The sequence below is a fragment of the Thunnus albacares genome, chromosome 11 (genome assembly GCF_914725855.1).
Source record: "Thunnus albacares chromosome 11, fThuAlb1.1, whole genome shotgun sequence".
In the NCBI taxonomy this organism is placed as follows: domain Eukaryota; kingdom Metazoa; phylum Chordata; class Actinopteri; order Scombriformes; family Scombridae; genus Thunnus; species Thunnus albacares.
In genome coordinates, this window is record NC_058116.1 from 7,646,601 (window position 1) to 7,664,517 (window position 17,917).

At 40.7% G+C, this 17,917-nt stretch overlaps 1 protein-coding gene across 1 annotated transcript in view; it reads left to right on the forward strand.

The window, feature by feature from the left end:
* Positions 1 to 10,335: 10,335 nt before the first annotated feature.
* Positions 10,336 to 17,917, forward strand: part of plcl1 (phospholipase C like 1) — an 87,741-nt gene continuing 80,159 nt past the window's right edge. Inside the window, exon 1 of the mRNA XM_044365124.1 lies at positions 10,336 to 11,464. Coding sequence (XP_044221059.1) covers positions 11,276 to 11,464 — 189 coding nt within the window. The 5' untranslated portion in view covers positions 10,336 to 11,275. The remainder of the gene's footprint in view (positions 11,465 to 17,917) is intronic.

Below are 17,917 nucleotides of genomic sequence, written 5' to 3' on the forward strand. Positions count from 1 at the left end.
ATGGATTAACACCACAAATGAGCTTTGGGCAGCTACTAACCCCTGGTTCATCCCGCTCTCTGTGCGTTGTTGTCTTTTAAACATCCATCAGACACAGTGTACACTGCACACTACACATAGCAGCTTTGTTATATATCGCCCAGAGGCCCAGACCCCAACCTACCCTGTAATACTATCCTGGGTTGCGTGTCAGTTTGTGGTAACTTGATTAAACATAAATGTAATTAAGATATATGTATCATGTGCTAATATCAACTGAAATAATAAAGGCTTTAAACTGAGATTTAACCACATTACCCCTCTACAAGACAGGGCTTCAAGATTGGATAAAAATGTAGTCTGAACACTCACTGAGGACAAAGTGATGAACTTCAGTCTTAGAATAGGCCTTTACTCTTCTCCATGCCCTCTCTCTTGTTTTGCTATTAGCCATCTGCCCCCTCTGTGCTCCACTGACATAATTACCAGCAAGTAATTCAATCAGTGACCATCCATCAGGGTGGACATGCCAGACTGTAAGGATTTACTTTCTTGATTTGTGTTTTTTGTAACTCAAACTCTTAACTGCTGGCTCTTAATGTTCTCATGTTATCTAATGAACCTGTAACAACACCCGGAGCAGTGCTGAGGGATAACAGAACATGTGGCATCAAACAGTGAGGTCGGGCCTGCGACCCTGCACATGCACCTTCATACTATTGACCTCTGACCTCTGTCACTCACTGACTTCTACCTGAGACCATTAAGAGTTGAACACAGCAGGCTGCTGAGTACATGCTCCATCTGTAGTCCTTCATTAGTGATGGAAAGATGCACATAAAATTGTTCTGCTCATTAAAGTTTTGCTTCCCTTTGATGTGTTTGACAGCTAAAGACAGATCACAAGTCTTTCCCGCCAGAAATTTCTCTCTGGTGTCACACCAGGTTTTGTTTTCATCAACACAGGAACTTGTTACTGAATCCTACAAGTAAGCGTAGAGTTACTGACATGTTAGTTGTGGTAAAAATGACAAATTATAAACCCAAGAAGTTTTAAGTCAGATTAATAGTATTTTTATTTGACCCAAAATCACAAATTGGTCTCAAAGGGTTTTACAATCTGAACAACATATGACACCATCCAGACCTTTAATTCAGATTATAAAAAAATCCACATAACAGGACAGACAGATATATAATAGACTGTGTATCAAATTTGAAAATTGAAATTATTGAATGAACAGTTAAAAGGATGTGAAAGATGAAAACTAACGTCTGTTTCTGCAATTAAATGTTTGCAGTGTTACAAAACCTTCTAATAAGTCATCAAGTCTGCAGTTATAAATGTTAGTAAGTCATTAATTAAAGGTAAATGGTTTCTCAGTTTGTAATAAGGCATCAAGAAAAACTAAACTAGAGTTAAAAGAGTTAAAAAGATGGAACAATCTCACTAGAGGAGGATTCACTGCAGCCCAATGGACGTTTATAGTCTTCCAAGGTTTCCTATGATGCCTTATTATGGATCTGTACAACATGAATCATTCATGTTAATAAATCAGCTATGAGATAATAAACTACAAATTATTAGTGATATTAAAAAGGCTAAAATACTTACCAGTACTGATTTGTACTTATTGGCAGTGGAGAGTAGGAAATTCTAACTTTCCCTCTATTTTGAACTGAAATCCTGTTGCCAATAATGTATTCTAGATGTGAACAAAGTTTCTGCAAGGCAGTTTTATTCATGCAGCACATTCAATGACAGGTGAACTCTTTAAATTCAAGTGAATACAGCAGCCAGTGACATGAGATTATATAGTATAAAAAACATGAACATGCAAGATTGGCAGCATCCCTCCACAACACACCACACAACTACCCAAACACGTGTTTGTCTTTCTATACTTGTGAGGACTCTTGTTGACATAATGCATTTCCTAGCACTTAACCCTACCTACAACTAAATGTCTAACCTTTACCCCAATTCTAACCTTACAGCTAAAACTAAGTCTTAACCTCCAAACTGCCCTTTGAAGTAGTGATGAGACTCACGGTCCTCACAGAGACAGCAAAACAAGCACTCACACACACACACACACACACACACACACAAATAAAAAAAGTGGTACAGGAACCAAAGTCAGAGTGGCAGCTGAAGCTCTTAGCCAGTAACACCAGCTGCATATCCTCATGCAAAAACCACTGCCAGGTGCTGCCTGTCACACACACGCACACACACACAAAATTGGATCCATTTCAGCTCTCCACTAACTGCTCATCTGATCTCATTGTTGAGGCCTTCAGGAAGATAATTGGTCTTGAACCGTTACTTTCACTGTTTCAGAGAACGTGACACAGACCTGAACACCACATGATGTTATTTTTATGTCCAGGACATTAATTCATGTAGATATGCATAATGATAAAATTAGATTGGAAGGCTTAATGACAAATAAACCTATCACCCCTATGGCATTATTCAGTTGTGATTGATTTCAGTCACACATCATACATTGGGAGTGCGGTGCGTGTTTTTCTGTCTGCTGGTGTGCAGGCTGTTATCAGCCATTTTAACCAGTCTTTTGTCTTAACAAATAAAAGGAAGGAGAGGAAGGAAGGATGCAGCTGGCTGGATGAGGGGCATTATTAGTGCAAAGGAAGAAAGCAGTGGAAATCCCTAAAAATATTTATATCTCTTTGTTGCATACACTATGTCCACCTACTGCAGCCAGCTGTTCACTATAAACACCTGTAGCTCTTTTATACTGTATTTTGACATCTGCAATTAAAAATCAAAACAACAAATAACTTACAAATGGCTCCACCTTCATGTACAATAACACACAGTGAGAAGCTGAGGAACTGAATATCAGTTTCTGCACCAGACAGACAGCCAGCATGCAGCCTGAAATACATCCAGCACAGACAGACACATGCTGGCCATGCACACAGCACTTGCTTGAGATGAAAGAATGCTTCAAAAATAACTTGAAATGGTTTAACTTGACTGAGCCTCCAACAGGAAACCACTATCATTCAGGAGCTCCACCCGGCTAAGACGCGCTGGGAAGGAAACCCGGGGCCCTCCTTCACTGTACACAGACCAGTATGGGAAGGAACTGAACAGTTTATACAGCAGTACATTAAACACTCATGATGAGCTCTAACTATGAAATGTGTTCCTCTCAGCCTGAATTAATTATATCACCACTTGATCAGATTAGATTCTCAGTGTTTTTTCATTTCTTTTTATTGTGTTCACATATTGCATTTAATTTATTATATATTTATGTTAATTTTGTAAATTATTTTATAAATATCTATATTTTAATCATATAGTGTTTGTCAGTGGTAGGCAAATAGTGGCCAATCAGCCAAATTTGACCCTCCAGCAAAAATATTTGACCACCTGATGAAAGTTTGACTTTCATAATTTACATCAAAACTTTTACTTAATTTTTCATAAATCTACTGTAGATAACAAAGTAAATACAAGGCTTCTGTAAATCCCAATGAATATAACCATGTTACATCTAATACAGTACTGCCCCCACAGGAGAGGCATTAAAACCATGAAAAAGCATAATAAAACCGGCCCATGGTTGAACTTGATGGCAGAACCCTACATTTTTGTATTTAAAAAGCTAGTAAGTGGACCATGAGTGAAAACTTCACGTCAAATTACTGCTGCACAAGTCAATAATGAACTTTCACGCTCATCTTTTATTGTCATGATTATTGCATTAATCTTTAGCACTACTTAATGGGCTTTGTTTGTTTTTGATTGTTTCTCATTACTAGCTCTGATTAACTAAAGTGTAGGTTATTAAATATAATACAGCTATACTTTATATATACATCATACATGCCTGAGTTGGCTTTGTTGATTTGTTTGTTGATGGCGCCATCTAGTGTTGACTAATATTATTGTTGAGTAGGGAGGAAGTCATGGCTGATAGTATAACATGTATGGAGGCTAATTTCTGTATTTAGTAGCCCTACTTTTAGTTTTAATATTTTAAACACATTTAGCTGATAATACTTCCCTCTTCTTGAGTGTCATTTTCCATGTGGGGAATTTATTTGTACACTTTGGGATATGTATACAATCACTTTGTATAAGTACTTGTATTTTCTCTGACCTTGTATATTTTTATTGTTATGCACCACAACGCTAAGGCAAATTTCTTGAATGTGCAAACCTACTTGCCAATAAACCTGTTCTGATTCTGTAATGAGGTATTTTTACAGTGTGTTATCTCTACTTTTACTAAGTAAAGAATCTGAATACTTCATCCACTACTGAGACACATTTCAATTAACTTAATATAAACTAAATTCAAATACAATTGACATCTAAATGATAAATGCTCTGTGGATGTTCTTTGGTCTTTAAACCTTTGACATTGATGTGTTACGCTGGTAGTTTGCATTGACTTTGAGGTCCTTTTATCTCTTATCATATATAATGGTACGCAATGGATCCTGTTATCATGTATATTAAAATATAAATTGATGGAAGCCATCAGTACGCCTTTGGGTGAGTGACACGTCACCTCTGCATTGATTGTAATCAGCTTGCTGCATTATACAATCTGATTCTGATATTTTTCTTCGAAGTAAAGCAAAATGCATACAACATGTTAGATATATCAACATGTCTGTAAGAATTTGGTGTCATCGCAACCTTAAAATCAACAGGAAATATCATTAGCCCTGGACAAAACAATGAAGGATTTGTGTTTCATTCTTTGTGTTGTTGAAAAGAGCAGTCTAGTGAACAAGGAGTGCTTTAGAGTGCAGGTGTGAGATGCTGCTGTCACTTTGACCCAAGAGGGAGGGAGATTTACAAAACACTTTGGGATATGTATACGATTGGTGCACAACGCCTCTTTTTTACATGCAAATATTCCCCATGGACCATACTGTTGACACATAGAGTAGCTAGTCCTACATACACCTGGCACATGCAGTACGCACAGTATGCATGCATATACACACACACACAGCCATATTGTGTGTGTGTGGAGGGAGTGTGATGATCCGCGTAAAGACATCTGTAAACACTGAGGAAAATAACCCAATCTGGAGAGACATTTGCTGCAAACGTCAGATGAAACTGACACGAGAGTTTGCGCTGAAGAAACAAAAGTGTTAACATTGTTGATAATCACTAGCGTGCTGGTTTATAACCATAACAATGTAATGATTGCTTGGCTTATCGTTCACTTAACTTGTGCAAATGTATGTGAAACAAAGGAATAAAAGTTGATTAGCCACCCAGGTAGTGGATTACTGAAACCTGTTTTACAATTTAATGTTTTTATACCTGTCAACATGAGTAATGGAAGAGTAAACAAAGGGAAAGTAGCTAACCTAAATGTGTTTAATATAGTCCAATAAAAGTACAAAAGTAAATTGAAGTGCAGGGAGGATATAAATGTATCTTTAGACAATGTTTACATGAAGCAGAGAAAGAGTTTGCAGAATAGGATGACCTGTTCTTGTGCATTAGGGTCTTTTTTTTTCTCAAGGTCCCGAGGAGACTAGCAGACGAACCCAACTGAGAACAGCATGCACCTGTCTACTGACCACACTGAACATTTTACACATTTGCACACAAACACACTCACACTATTGGACCTCCAAAAGGCCTTTGCTCTGACTTTCTCACACCATGGTGGCAGCGTAGCATGAAGGCACGAGTTTCAGCAGAGGGACATTTGGAAACTGAGTCACATTCCTTTTTCACCCTTTGCTGACTTTTAGCCAGAGATAAAAACGCCATTCAAATTTTTTTGTCCAAGCTCTTTTGTTTAACTGTCACCTCATCACGAAACCTTTTGTCATTTCGCAGCAAGGCCAAGTCACCTGGCATTTAAATGTCAATTAAACAAGGAATAAATCTCACATTCTTTAAGAAATGAACTGGGGAGGCTGAATGAATCTCCATCATGAAGTAATGTTAAGATTTCTTTATTATCATTTCTCAGCACTCACATACATTGAAATGAAATTTATCCTCTGCCTCAGGATTTGACCCATCCTTTACAATAGGAGCAGCGGGCAGCTGCACTGCAGCGCCTGGGGACCAACTCCAGTTATTTCTGGCCATGCCAAAGTAGTATTAATCCTAACATACATGTCTTTGAATCGTCTTTGAACTGGACAAACTACTGTATACTATCTGTGTAATGCATAAGTGGTAAAAAACTGTTCTGTTCTTGGTTTTTCAATCATTATGAGAAAAGACAAACAATTTTTTTCCTTTCGCGAATGTACGCTGGTTCCACAAATACTAACATTGAGGTGCGACTGGTGAGCTTCATGCGCTAATAGGCCTCACCAGCTGACCACATTCCACAGCTGTGTGGCTCAAGGTCCAACACACACACACACACACACACACACACACACACACACACACACACACACACACACACACACACACACACACACACACACACACTCATATCTGCTCAGTCTGGAACACCTTCAGAAAATAATTCAGGGGATTCAGGGCAGTCTGTGAGCTAAAGCCGAGTCTCAACTACCTTCAAAGTAATTCTCCTGTATGAATAGGGTGCTCAAAGTTCATCTGGATTCAGGTCATTATGCATTTTTGGACATGTGCTCGCCTTCATCCTGGCCTTGTAGCATAAAAGTCTATTATTTCAAATGGGGGATAAGTATGAAGAAGTTCAGTCTTTCTGTAGGACTGTGATGTTACATCACGTTATGTGCTCAGATGTTTTGCATGATGGGGTATTAGAGCAGTGGTGACCAACCTTATCTCCACAGCCCTGTCAGATGAGCTCAACCACTTCATTTCAATTTTGGTTTTAAACTGTCTGTTATTTACTAATTCAACTTTTTAGTATTTGTGATGGCAATGTTGGTCGGTCCACCACTTTGGTCCAGACTGACAAACTGTATCTCTACAACTATTAGATGGATTGCCTTGACATTTGGTTCTTTACTACTACTGGGTACTGGACCCCCTGCATATTTTGAGTGGTCCTGAGCCCCCCCCTCCCAAAACAATTTGATAGAAACAGAAATTACATTAGGCTAATTGAAAACCTAAGTTGCTTTATTGTAATACAACTACATAAAACAGCATATGTATGCACACTCAACATGAACATGATGTAATCTTCTTTATATTGCCTCTTTGCTCTCTGTCTTGGTTTTCTTCTCCTGTGGACCAGAATCTGTTGAACGGTGTCTGAAAAGGACGGTTGTTTGTTTAGTTTTAGCCATTTCTCTATATTGCTAAAACAGTTCTTCTTCTTTTTGTTTTTTTTTCCAAACTCTTTTTATTGGTGTTTCCCCACATTGTAAACCGTAGTTTCACAAATCGTTTCAACATGTTTTTTTCAACATTCATACAAAAATAATGGTGTATAAACATTATGTGTATGGAAAAACAGCAATTACAAAACTAACAAGCACAGAACAGTCTTCATGGTAAATTGCAAAATAATCACTGTTAGTGCAGTACAGATTAGTATTGAGTAATCAAAGGAGCAAGATTAAAAGGGAAAATAATAAAAAACAACCCACAGCCAGCTTTACAAAGGAACCCTCTGGAACTGCAATGTCTCTATGTGGTCAAAGAGGGGTTGCCATATTTTGAAAAATTTAACCATGGACCCACGCAGTGTGAATATAATCTTTTACTAATTTACTAAAATGAAGACCATCTCTGATCCAAGCCTCATGGGATGGAGGAGAGGATGACTAACAACAAAGTAATGTCAGTTGCTAGCCAATAGGGTCAAGAAGGCCACAGGGTCTGCTTTAATTTTTGGCAGGACCAGTGTATCCAGTATTACCCCACTGAGTGCCATTAATACAACTGGGTCAAAGGGCGCCTGAAGTACCCCTGGTAGCGTTTCAAAGATATTGGATCAATAATTATGAAGAGATGGGCAAGACTAAAACATACAGTATTAATCAGTGAGGCAGGAGCCGAGGCCTTCTTCTTCTTCTTTGTGTTTGTGTGTTTGTTTGTAGCTACATTTCATGTGCCGTATGTCAAACCTTGCGGGTCAATGGGTTTTCCACATGTCCCTGCAAATGTTTCACAATAAACGCCTTGTTAGGAAATGAAGGGTTTTTGTCCACTGAAATGCCGAAGGGCTTTTAATTTGAAACAGATGCAGGAAGTGTTGAGTTGGGATTGCGGATCAAAACAAGGTTTCTTACTAAAATATGACCAATTATACTTCTCCAACAGAGGGAATTAGAAGTGAAGGCCTGTCTCTAATAAGGCCTGGTACCTTCTGTAGTCAAGGTAAATAAAGGCCCTACTCACTGTTAGAGGAAATATGGTATGTCTATATAGGCTGTAGGGTGTTTTTAAAACATATATGTATTTAATATTTCATAGACCCCTTGCAAATACACTATGTACCCCTAGGGGACCGTGGACCCCCGGTTGAGAAACAATGCCCTAGGGGATGAATCCTAATGACTTCAGTGATCTTCTGACATTTCTGCTAGCATCACCATGAGGTTGACATTTGTGGTTCTCAGTGAAATATCTCAACATCCTTTACCATTAGGATGAATTGTAATAACTTTGGTTATTACTTAATTTTTCATCTAGGTCAAAATTTTAATTTGTCAAGACCAAATGCCTTCAAAACAAATGATATTCTCATCAGCCTCAGCTGTGCTTTGTGTTTAGTGCTAATTAGCAAACATTAGCATGCTAACAAGCGAAACTAAGATGATAAACTTTATCATGTCTGCATGTTAATGTTAGCATTTAGCTCAAACCACTGCTAGGCTAAAGTACAGTCTAACAAAGCTTCTAACATGGCTGTAGACTCTTGGTTTTGTTAATACATTGACAATGTTTAGGCTTAATCTGGTTTTTCTTTTTTTTTTCAGTATGTTTGATTATGTTGGCGTTCCTGTGACTAAAAGTGGACATTTCTACAATTTTCTTATTATCTTTAGCTTCTTTTTAGCTTTTTTATTTCACTGCTCATGTGCTAACTTGTTTTTATAAACTCTCAGTTAATAACCCTAGATTTGCCAAACGCTTGTGAGATTTGAATATTTTGTTCCTTCCTTGTGCGTGCTGTTTGTCACTGTACAAAATAATGATGTTTTATGATGTGAAAGTGCTGTGGTTGAGGTTTGGTTAGGTTTAGGCACAAAAACACTTGGTTAGGGTTAGGAACAGATCATGGTTTGGGTTAAAATGATCCCTCTTGTGAGATCTTTTACAAATCCAGGGTTACCATCTAGACAATGACCCTCAATTGCAGCAAGGACTGTTCAGGTTGTTACACTTGACTCTGAGACATGTCCTTTGTAGATAAACTAATAAATCACCATTGTAGCTGGTTATTGCTGGATATGTTTAACTAAAATATAATTTCTACATTTTTAAATTTAGTTAAGTTGGAAACTACGGAAGCACTCCCTGAGGTACAAGTGTCCCTGACTGGGAGTCACTGTATTAGAAAGCCTGTACATTATCCAGACAACAACATGTGTGTGTAAGAATCCATCCTGCTGATGTGTCCTTGAGCAAGACACTAAATCCCCGCCAGCTTCAGGGGTGCTGCTGTCTCCCTGACCCTGATCTCTGACCTCCCTGGAAGGGGCCCAAGAGAGAAATGGCAATTTTGCCACAGCAATGAATAATATATCACACTTTTATTATACCTCTACACAGCCTACCAATCTTTACTGTTTGGCCTGCACTGTGAACCAGCTCCAACTGGACAATAATTACAGGTCAGGGGTCAGGTGTGCACCTCAGACATCTGAATTCACATGGATCCTATGGATATAAAGACAGTCTTTTGACTTTGTGGTATATCTTTAAAGCCACATGTTTCAGGTCTGTGATTGAAAAGTTTGATGCTTACGGTAACTCTCAAAATCTTTGCATTTTGAATGAATTGCAAATAAAAGTTGCTTAAAGTGACAAAATGGAGAAAAAATAGTTCCTGTGTTGAATTTATTCAGGAAAACATATATGGTGTATTGTTTGTTTACTCATGAGATATGCTTTTAAAGTAACTGCTTTGTTCCAGTCTTTTGACAATAGAGTGTTTTATTAATTAGTTTTTTAAGGAGAAAATGCTGTGTTTATCTAATTACCTGGATATCGTTGTATGTGTTTTCTCAAGTATCATCACTGAGCAAGACAATGTGGGGAGTTTTGTCACTTTAATTTCAGATATGGCCTTTACATACAGGCCTATGCTATGCTTGGCTATTTTGCCTCATACCATCTAATTAGGCTAATGATAAAACAGAAAAAAAAACCTGTTGTGTATCTGCCCTTCACCACCCTCAGCCCTCAATGCCTGGTTTGTGGTTCTTAAAAAGTCCTAATGAGCCTGTGTCGCTCCCTGGGACTCGCCTCTCCACCAATCAGAAGCTTTGACTGCTTCCAAATCTCCGAATCGGCAGCTCATTGGCCGCTCGGCGCGTCACTCATGATATGGGCCAGCCTGTAGGAGGAGCTGTGGGAAGGGATGAAGGGAGGGGTGGCGCGACTGTCAATTGTGTTCCCTATTCTCGTCAAAAGTCGTCTGTTGTTGCCCTGAGTACAAGCAAGACGACCGCAGCGGCTGTGTTCAGTACGAGCTATGCGCCCCGCAGCGCCAGATGAGCGCTCCTTCTCTCCAGCTGACGCCAACTGCAGCGCAAGTTCGCTCCTCTTTGCACTTTGACATCGATGTGTTTTGGGGAGAAAGGAGTAGGTTTCGGTCAGCCTGGTAGCCAACGCTGGATTGTTTTCTGACCTTTTTCTGACTAACACCACCTCGTTCTCATCATTTCTCGTCATGCACTGAGGCTTTAAACGTTTTTCTTTTGATGCACAAACTGTGTCTTGAAGCTCTCGAAGAAAAACAAGACTGTGGAGGGTGAAGACTTGTTGCGCGTCTCCGGGGAGCACACCAGTCCAGCTTTTTATCCAAGTCTGTGCTGTACCTGCGTGTGATGCTTTGATTTCCACAGTGAGGCGTTTCAGTGACTCGGGGAATGGACTGTGTAGACCAGCTCAGACAAACAGCCTGAAGTCAACACGGCTTGGTTCACTGACTCTGAGCATTTGTTCATAATTTAGGAAATTGGGGGGATTAGTTTTTCCTCCAGAGACCGCCGGTGAAGTGCTGAGCGGCTGAAGCGCGAATCCATTTCTCCTTTTAAATGGCATCCATGCACAGCCAAGTCAAACTTTATTCGGGTCAGATACGACGAGTTGATTAATTTTCCTTCACCTGTGTTTCAAAATCGACCCTTGATCTTTCTCATCGACATGTCTGAGCGTGATGGATTTGGAGACGGGCTGTGCAGCGACGGAGCGCCGGACTTCATCCCGCCGAGAGCGTCCCGCGGCCGGCGGAGCGGTGTCATCCTCCCCGGCGGCGGTGGCGGCGGCCAGGACACCGACACCATCCTCCTGGAGTCGGTGAAAGCAGCACCTCGCCGGAGCAGCATCATTAAGGTAAATGATTGTGATCACTGTGATGTTTTGACCGGATGTTCTGGCCTCACTTGACCTGTGAATTCTTCCACTAAGGGAAGCATGTAGTGAAAATAGCAAAACATTGGACCTATTATTTGTTCAATAAGTAATTGTGTAAAATCATACACAAGGAGCTGTGAGACCAAGTGCAAAAGACATAATATGCCTGGTAATGGAATAAAATGCTTCAACAAGTGAAAAAATGTCTTGAAGAAATGAGCACTGGAGTAAATAAATTGAGATATATCTAGAAATGTCCACTTGTCTGCACTGAAAAGTAACAGGTTTCATTTTCAAAGCCAGTCTACAACCTCTCCTGCGTCCTCAGGGGCTAGACGGGTTTTGATGCGCACATGACAGGCGGAGAGGATCTTGTGGCACACGTCTACTGGCGCGTCAAACGTTTCAACTTCCACAATCTCCGTCTTTGACCTTTTAAACTGGCTTTCAAAGTAGCCATACCACATTCTCAGATGATAGGATAGCTGCTGAAGGTGAAAACAACATTTGACTTCTGAGTCATTGCCTCTGTGTTACACTGAAATTCGTAGCAATCAAAAGCTTCTTAAGGATTATTTTACCTCCATAAGAATGCGCCTTACTTACCTTGTAATATAGTTTTTGAGGATTAAATACCATGGAAAGAAAGGAGTACTACGGTGAGTCTACAGCAGAGAAGCACACACACACTGTAGGGGAAGTTCATTAACATTGGTTTATAGGCCAATGAGACCCCTCACCTATGAACCCACCAATGTCATGGTGACATCATGCTTTTCCACCCTCACCAGTGCTCAGGTTGCAGGTCACCGGACCTCACGAAAGAGCGGGGGCGGAGAGGTGAGGATCATGTTTGGGCATCATCATCTTTCATGTCTAACATGTCCACTCAATAGAAGCCTCAGGTGATGCATCACCTGTCTGTGTGAGATCATTTAGCCCCGAACAAAAATAAGGCACGAGGAGGATTTCAAGCTCCATATTTCATGTCAGCGGTCGGTCAGTCATGGATGGGTGGGGTGGAGGTGGAGAGGGGGTGGGGGGGGGTGATGATTCTGGCCAGGCTCTTGTGCTTACAGTTTATGGGCCGTCCTTGCATATGAGCCCCAGCGAGCCCCATCTGGAAGATCCAGCTGAACAGAGCGTTCTTTGACTGCTGCTGGGGGAGGAAGGAGATGAAAGGATGGGCAGATGACAGGAGTGATGTCAGTGACAGGCACGGTCAGCTGTGACAGCAAGGGCCTGTCATTGAACCTTTCATTATCCACTGAAAGGTGTTAGAATATCACTTAACTGTCAACAAAAGTCTTTCTCAGTCTCAGGTATTAAAGTAAGTTGATGTATACTGGATGGGAGGATGAGGAGGAGCAAGGATTTAGACAATTTATCTGACTTAATACAACTTTTTTTTTATTTTCCACATATGCAATTACACTCCCCAAGACCTGTAAACAGACTTTGATGTGTCAAATCAGTGGAGTTCCCCTTTAAGGGAAATCTATTGAGGAGAGCAGTTGAAACGGAGGGAAAGGGCGAGGCTGGCTTCGCATTACTACCACAACACATACTCACATGTGTGTCTGAGATGCCCACACATACCATATTACCTTCTATATACATGCACGCACACACCCCTGTTTGTTCAGCTCTCCTTCATCAAAACACACACACATGCAGGCAATTAAGGCAGTGCTTGTTCAGTCCGCGAGCTCTAAACTGTTACATGGATGCAGTAATTGCATGTTCAGCTAAAGAGCCTGTATGTAGCTAATGGTTTAGATAATTCTCCTCATCATCATCATCATCATCATCAGCCGCAGATGCAGCAGACTCGTGCTTGTTCTGGTTTGTGCCATTTAACATTTAGTTTCCCCTTTTTTGTTTCACCCGAAGTAACTTTGAAGTTGTTAAAATCATCTTATCCTGTTCTGTATCATCATGTTTCAGACATTCATGGTCATCCTAACAGTATCATATATATTCTGTATCAGCTTGTTCCAGTTTCACAGTGAAGTTATATGATGTTTACACCCCATGAAGTATTCAAACTCAAGATTTTCATGTTTTTTATTGCTGCATCATTCAATCAAGTGGAGATATTCTGGATGTCTGGTGCACAATTTTAAATACATTTCCCCCAAATTGCTCCTGACATATTCTGTATCTTTGGAAATGCTGTTTCTGTGGGTTTGAACAATGTTTGCCTCATGAGGCACTTACGAAATTGGATGTGGAACAGTTTCAACATTTATCGATGATGTGGTCAAATAGCTAAAGTTCATAAATCAATGCACTCGAGATCCTGTGTCAGCACGCGCATGCATACACAGAGCTAGACATACACACACTAGAAGATGTGTCATTGTCAGTGTGTTCCCATCATGTTTAAAGCAGTGTGTGAATGTGGAAAGTACCCGTTGGCTCAACTGTGTGAAGTGGATGAAACTGCTGGTTCCAGATGTGTTTTCCCTGACTGTAAATGAGCATTTGAGAGTTTTTTTTTTTTTAACGTCACTATCCAATGAAAACCATGCATGTCCAAAGTTGGTGATTTTTAATATTTCAGTGGGATTGAAGGATCAAGCGTTTCTACTCCTTTTGAGGCTAAATAAATCATTAAAAAAACCCAGTTGGATTATCTGAAAAAAAAAAGGCTGTTTTTCTTTGCTCATGGAAAATTGATGTTTTGGAGATACATGGTTTTCACGGGACATTTTTCCTGAACACAGGAGTCTCCTGGATGTTTTAACAATACTGTCGAGTTATGTTGTGTTGATAAAATATAAATATGTCACCTCTGGTTTCGGAGAGTTGATGCTTTTTCTGTCAGTTTGATATGGTGAATAAACACTCCAGTACCCATGGAGCAGAGTGGCAACTGCTGCGGGGAAGGAGCCAGTCAGAGGGGAGAATGTGAGTTGTAGCTAAAGCTTTGTTGATGCAGGAACAAAACCCTGCAACATGGTTACTAAATTCATTCAAAACTGACGCCGGATCTGACCTGATTTGCACTGCTGAATATATTAACACGTCTTTTAAGCGTAGTGATTGGGTGTTTCTTACCACGGCGCTCCTTGACAGTTGTGATTGGCTTCATTGTATCTTTTGACTATTGGATTTTTTCAAATGCAGTTGCTCTTTTTTTTTTTTTTTTTTTTTTACACGGATGATTCATCCGTGAGAGCTTCAAATCCATTCAAGCCCTAGAGGTGCTCCAACAACAAGTCACCTCTTGACCCTTGATGCCAGAAATAACTCTTCCCACTTCTCTACTTTAATAAGAAAATAATTACGTGCTTAAAGCCCTCTGTGACTCCTTAAGGATGTAGGACTACATGGAGGAGTTGAGTAAGTCTGGGGTAAAGCAGAACGGTGCACATTGAAATGCAAGGACCGTCTTATCATATGTTTCTGTTCAAACTTTCATTTCCTCTGTAGCTAATTACAAATGAAGCTGTGAAACCCAGATGGTCGTTCTAATAGAGTGGTGTAGATGCTGTTGTATTCATATGAGTGTGTTTGACAGCGAGACAGAAAGACTAAGGGCCCTGATCAGTCAGAGCACTTTTTAGCAGCCTGGGGCGGTTTTTTTTGTAATTGTTTTCGATGAGAGTAAAGCTTTTTGCTCTCTGCTTTTACATCGCTGAGTCCCTCGTGTTTTTGCAAAAAGCACCCTGAACGCCTTGAGTTGAAAAAAACTTCAACTCAGAGTGGAAAAGTGCCTCATGTCATTTGCGTTTTTTTTTCCTATCGTCCAATCGGATGAGTAGAGCGGTGAGCTTTTCATGGTGGTGACAACAACAAGTGGAGATAACAATCACGGAGGACAAACTAGTGGTGGCTGGATACCTGGAGCTATATGACCTCACCAGCCGTAGTTACCATGATCTGAAGAGAAAACGGCTCTTTTTTTTAACTGTAGGCTTCAACAAAAAAGGCAGTGCGGTGCTCCTCATGTTTTGCAACCTGCAAAAAGCGATCTGAACCTAAGACAGTCTTTCCATTTTAATGCAATAACATTTCACCCAGAATTACCCCATAACTAAATTAAAAATCTAACTAAATTGACTGTCCCTCCCTCATCACTCAAGCTCATCTTCACTTATTCATGCATTGTTATTCAGCCCATAGTCATCCCCCGTAAGGATGAGCTGGAACGGCTGCCAGAGCGCTGCTTTATCACATATTAAGAGTGAGTTAAAGGGACGTTAATCTCAATCAAGTTAAACACATTAGGCTCAGGCTGTTATATCAATTTTCTCCAGCAAACCATCAGTAATTAGCTTACAGCATTACTGTGTAACAGGCCAGAAGGCAAACACAGCGCGTGGTGGTAGACATGCCAGTCAGGCCTGGGAGAGTTGTGTGGGATTAACAGTCGAGCTGCATGCACACAAGTGAATGAAACACACACACATACACAAACACACACACACACATGCAGGTTTTCCAGGATGCGGCTCGGGGGAAGGCATGGTTGGATGTCTCCCTGACAGGCTGGTGTGTTGCCTGACTGCTCGCTGTTACAGTGCTGAAGGACACTGTCTCTCACCATCTCTCTTGTGCTTTTGTTTGCAGTGTAGAGCCTTAATGTCTCAGAGTTTGACCGCCAGACTGTGCTTAGTATTACAGCAGGGTTTCCAGTGGTCATTTTGTTTGTTGAATATGGATTATGGATTTTTGAGAAGTGAAATGGGAATCAATACGTTATCTTGGGATGTCTAAATCCTTGTTATCAGTCACTTGATAGGAATATAGTAACAAGACTAAGACTGCGTTCAGACCCACTTCAGCCCTGCGTGAAAAAACACAGTCCATCGCGGGTGCTAACTTACGGAGCTCCAGCAAAACAACGCAGGGTCATCCGGCAAAAAATTTAATCAGGCGCGACTTTTGCTGTCGTGACGTCACCTTGCAAGGCCAAGAACATTCCTGGAATACAGCTTTCACTTTGTAAAGTGAAAGCAGTTGTAAAATCCTGTCCTGTGAGTATTATTAACCGTTGTTTGGTGTTTTACTGTCAAATGAGCCTTTAAATACATAAATCTGTAACTCCAACTTGACTTCCTGGATTGTATTTCATTGTCTCACTGGTACCTGAAACAACACGCCCCCACCAACACGGCCCCCTGCTGTGTTTTAACACAGGGCTGTTTTCAAGTTAAGAGTCCACCGCCACACTAGTGGCTATGAGAGGCTGTACTTATGGCTAATAGCTTCTGTGTCTGCATAACGCACGGGTCTGTGTGACGTAATGTCCGTGAGGGTCTGTGTGGACCCCTATACGAACATCAACACGCAGGCCTGTGGACTGTCTGCACTATGGGTGCCCCAACCGCGCATGTGCTAGAAAAACAAACCCGAGGCTTGTTTCATGCAATGTATGTATGTTGTATGTACTGTATTTTTCCATCATTTGTTCTTTTCTCATTAAATGTTCACACACGCCATTTGTTGCAAGAGGAAAGTTCAGGGAATCACCAAAGTCAGTCTGCTTCATCCTTTGGAGACAATGAATATCTATACAAAATTACATGGCAATCCATCTAAATGTTGTTGAGATATTTCAGTCTGGATCAACTGACAGGACATAACTGTGGCTAAAAAGTATTTTGGAGCTGTCAGTGGTTTTCTTGTTGTATTGTAAAGCAGGCCCTTTTATAAGTTGTCTGAGCTGAGAAACAACCATAAATGACAAAATGTAAGCGCACAGATGTGCCTCCATTCCATAAGGGAAAGTCATGGAAAAGTCATGGAATTTCATATCAAGGCCACAGTGGGAGCTCTGCTCATGTTTGATATGAGTAGCTGAGTTTATTTTTGTCCCTTCTCAGACAAAGTACCATGTGCGCTTCTTATCCCACTCTCCCTCCTTCTCGTCTCCCGTCTGCACTTCCCTTTCCCTGTCTGAAACTCTTCATTCTGTCTTCATGTGTCTCTCTCTTTTCCAATCTCAGTCCTTCCTCACATTTTCATTCAGCGTCACTTGAATTGTTTTCTGTTGTCTTTCTTGGCATAATTATTCTCACTGTGGTCCATTCGCTCTAATTTTCTGTTCCCCTCCTGCTGTGCGGAGAAGTGAACAATGATTTGTTTACAACGTGCCCCTGGAAACCGATCAAGAGTAATGACAATGTATCCCCTGTGATTTTGTGTGTGTGTGTGCGCGTGTGTGCGTTTGTGTGTGTGTGTGTGCGCATGCAAAGCAAGTAGGGTCACTGAGGACCTTCTGTCTCCCAGTATCATTCTGCTACTGGTGCCACATCTCTCCGGGAACACACACCACCTCATCACAGCTGCTGGTCAGGAGTTTGTGGGTGTGAGAGCATGAGAGTCAAAGCATGTGTTGCTCTGCACAAACACACACACACACACTTGTTGTTTTTTTTTTTTTTTTTTTTTTTTTACCATTTTTCAACATGTTAGTCACTT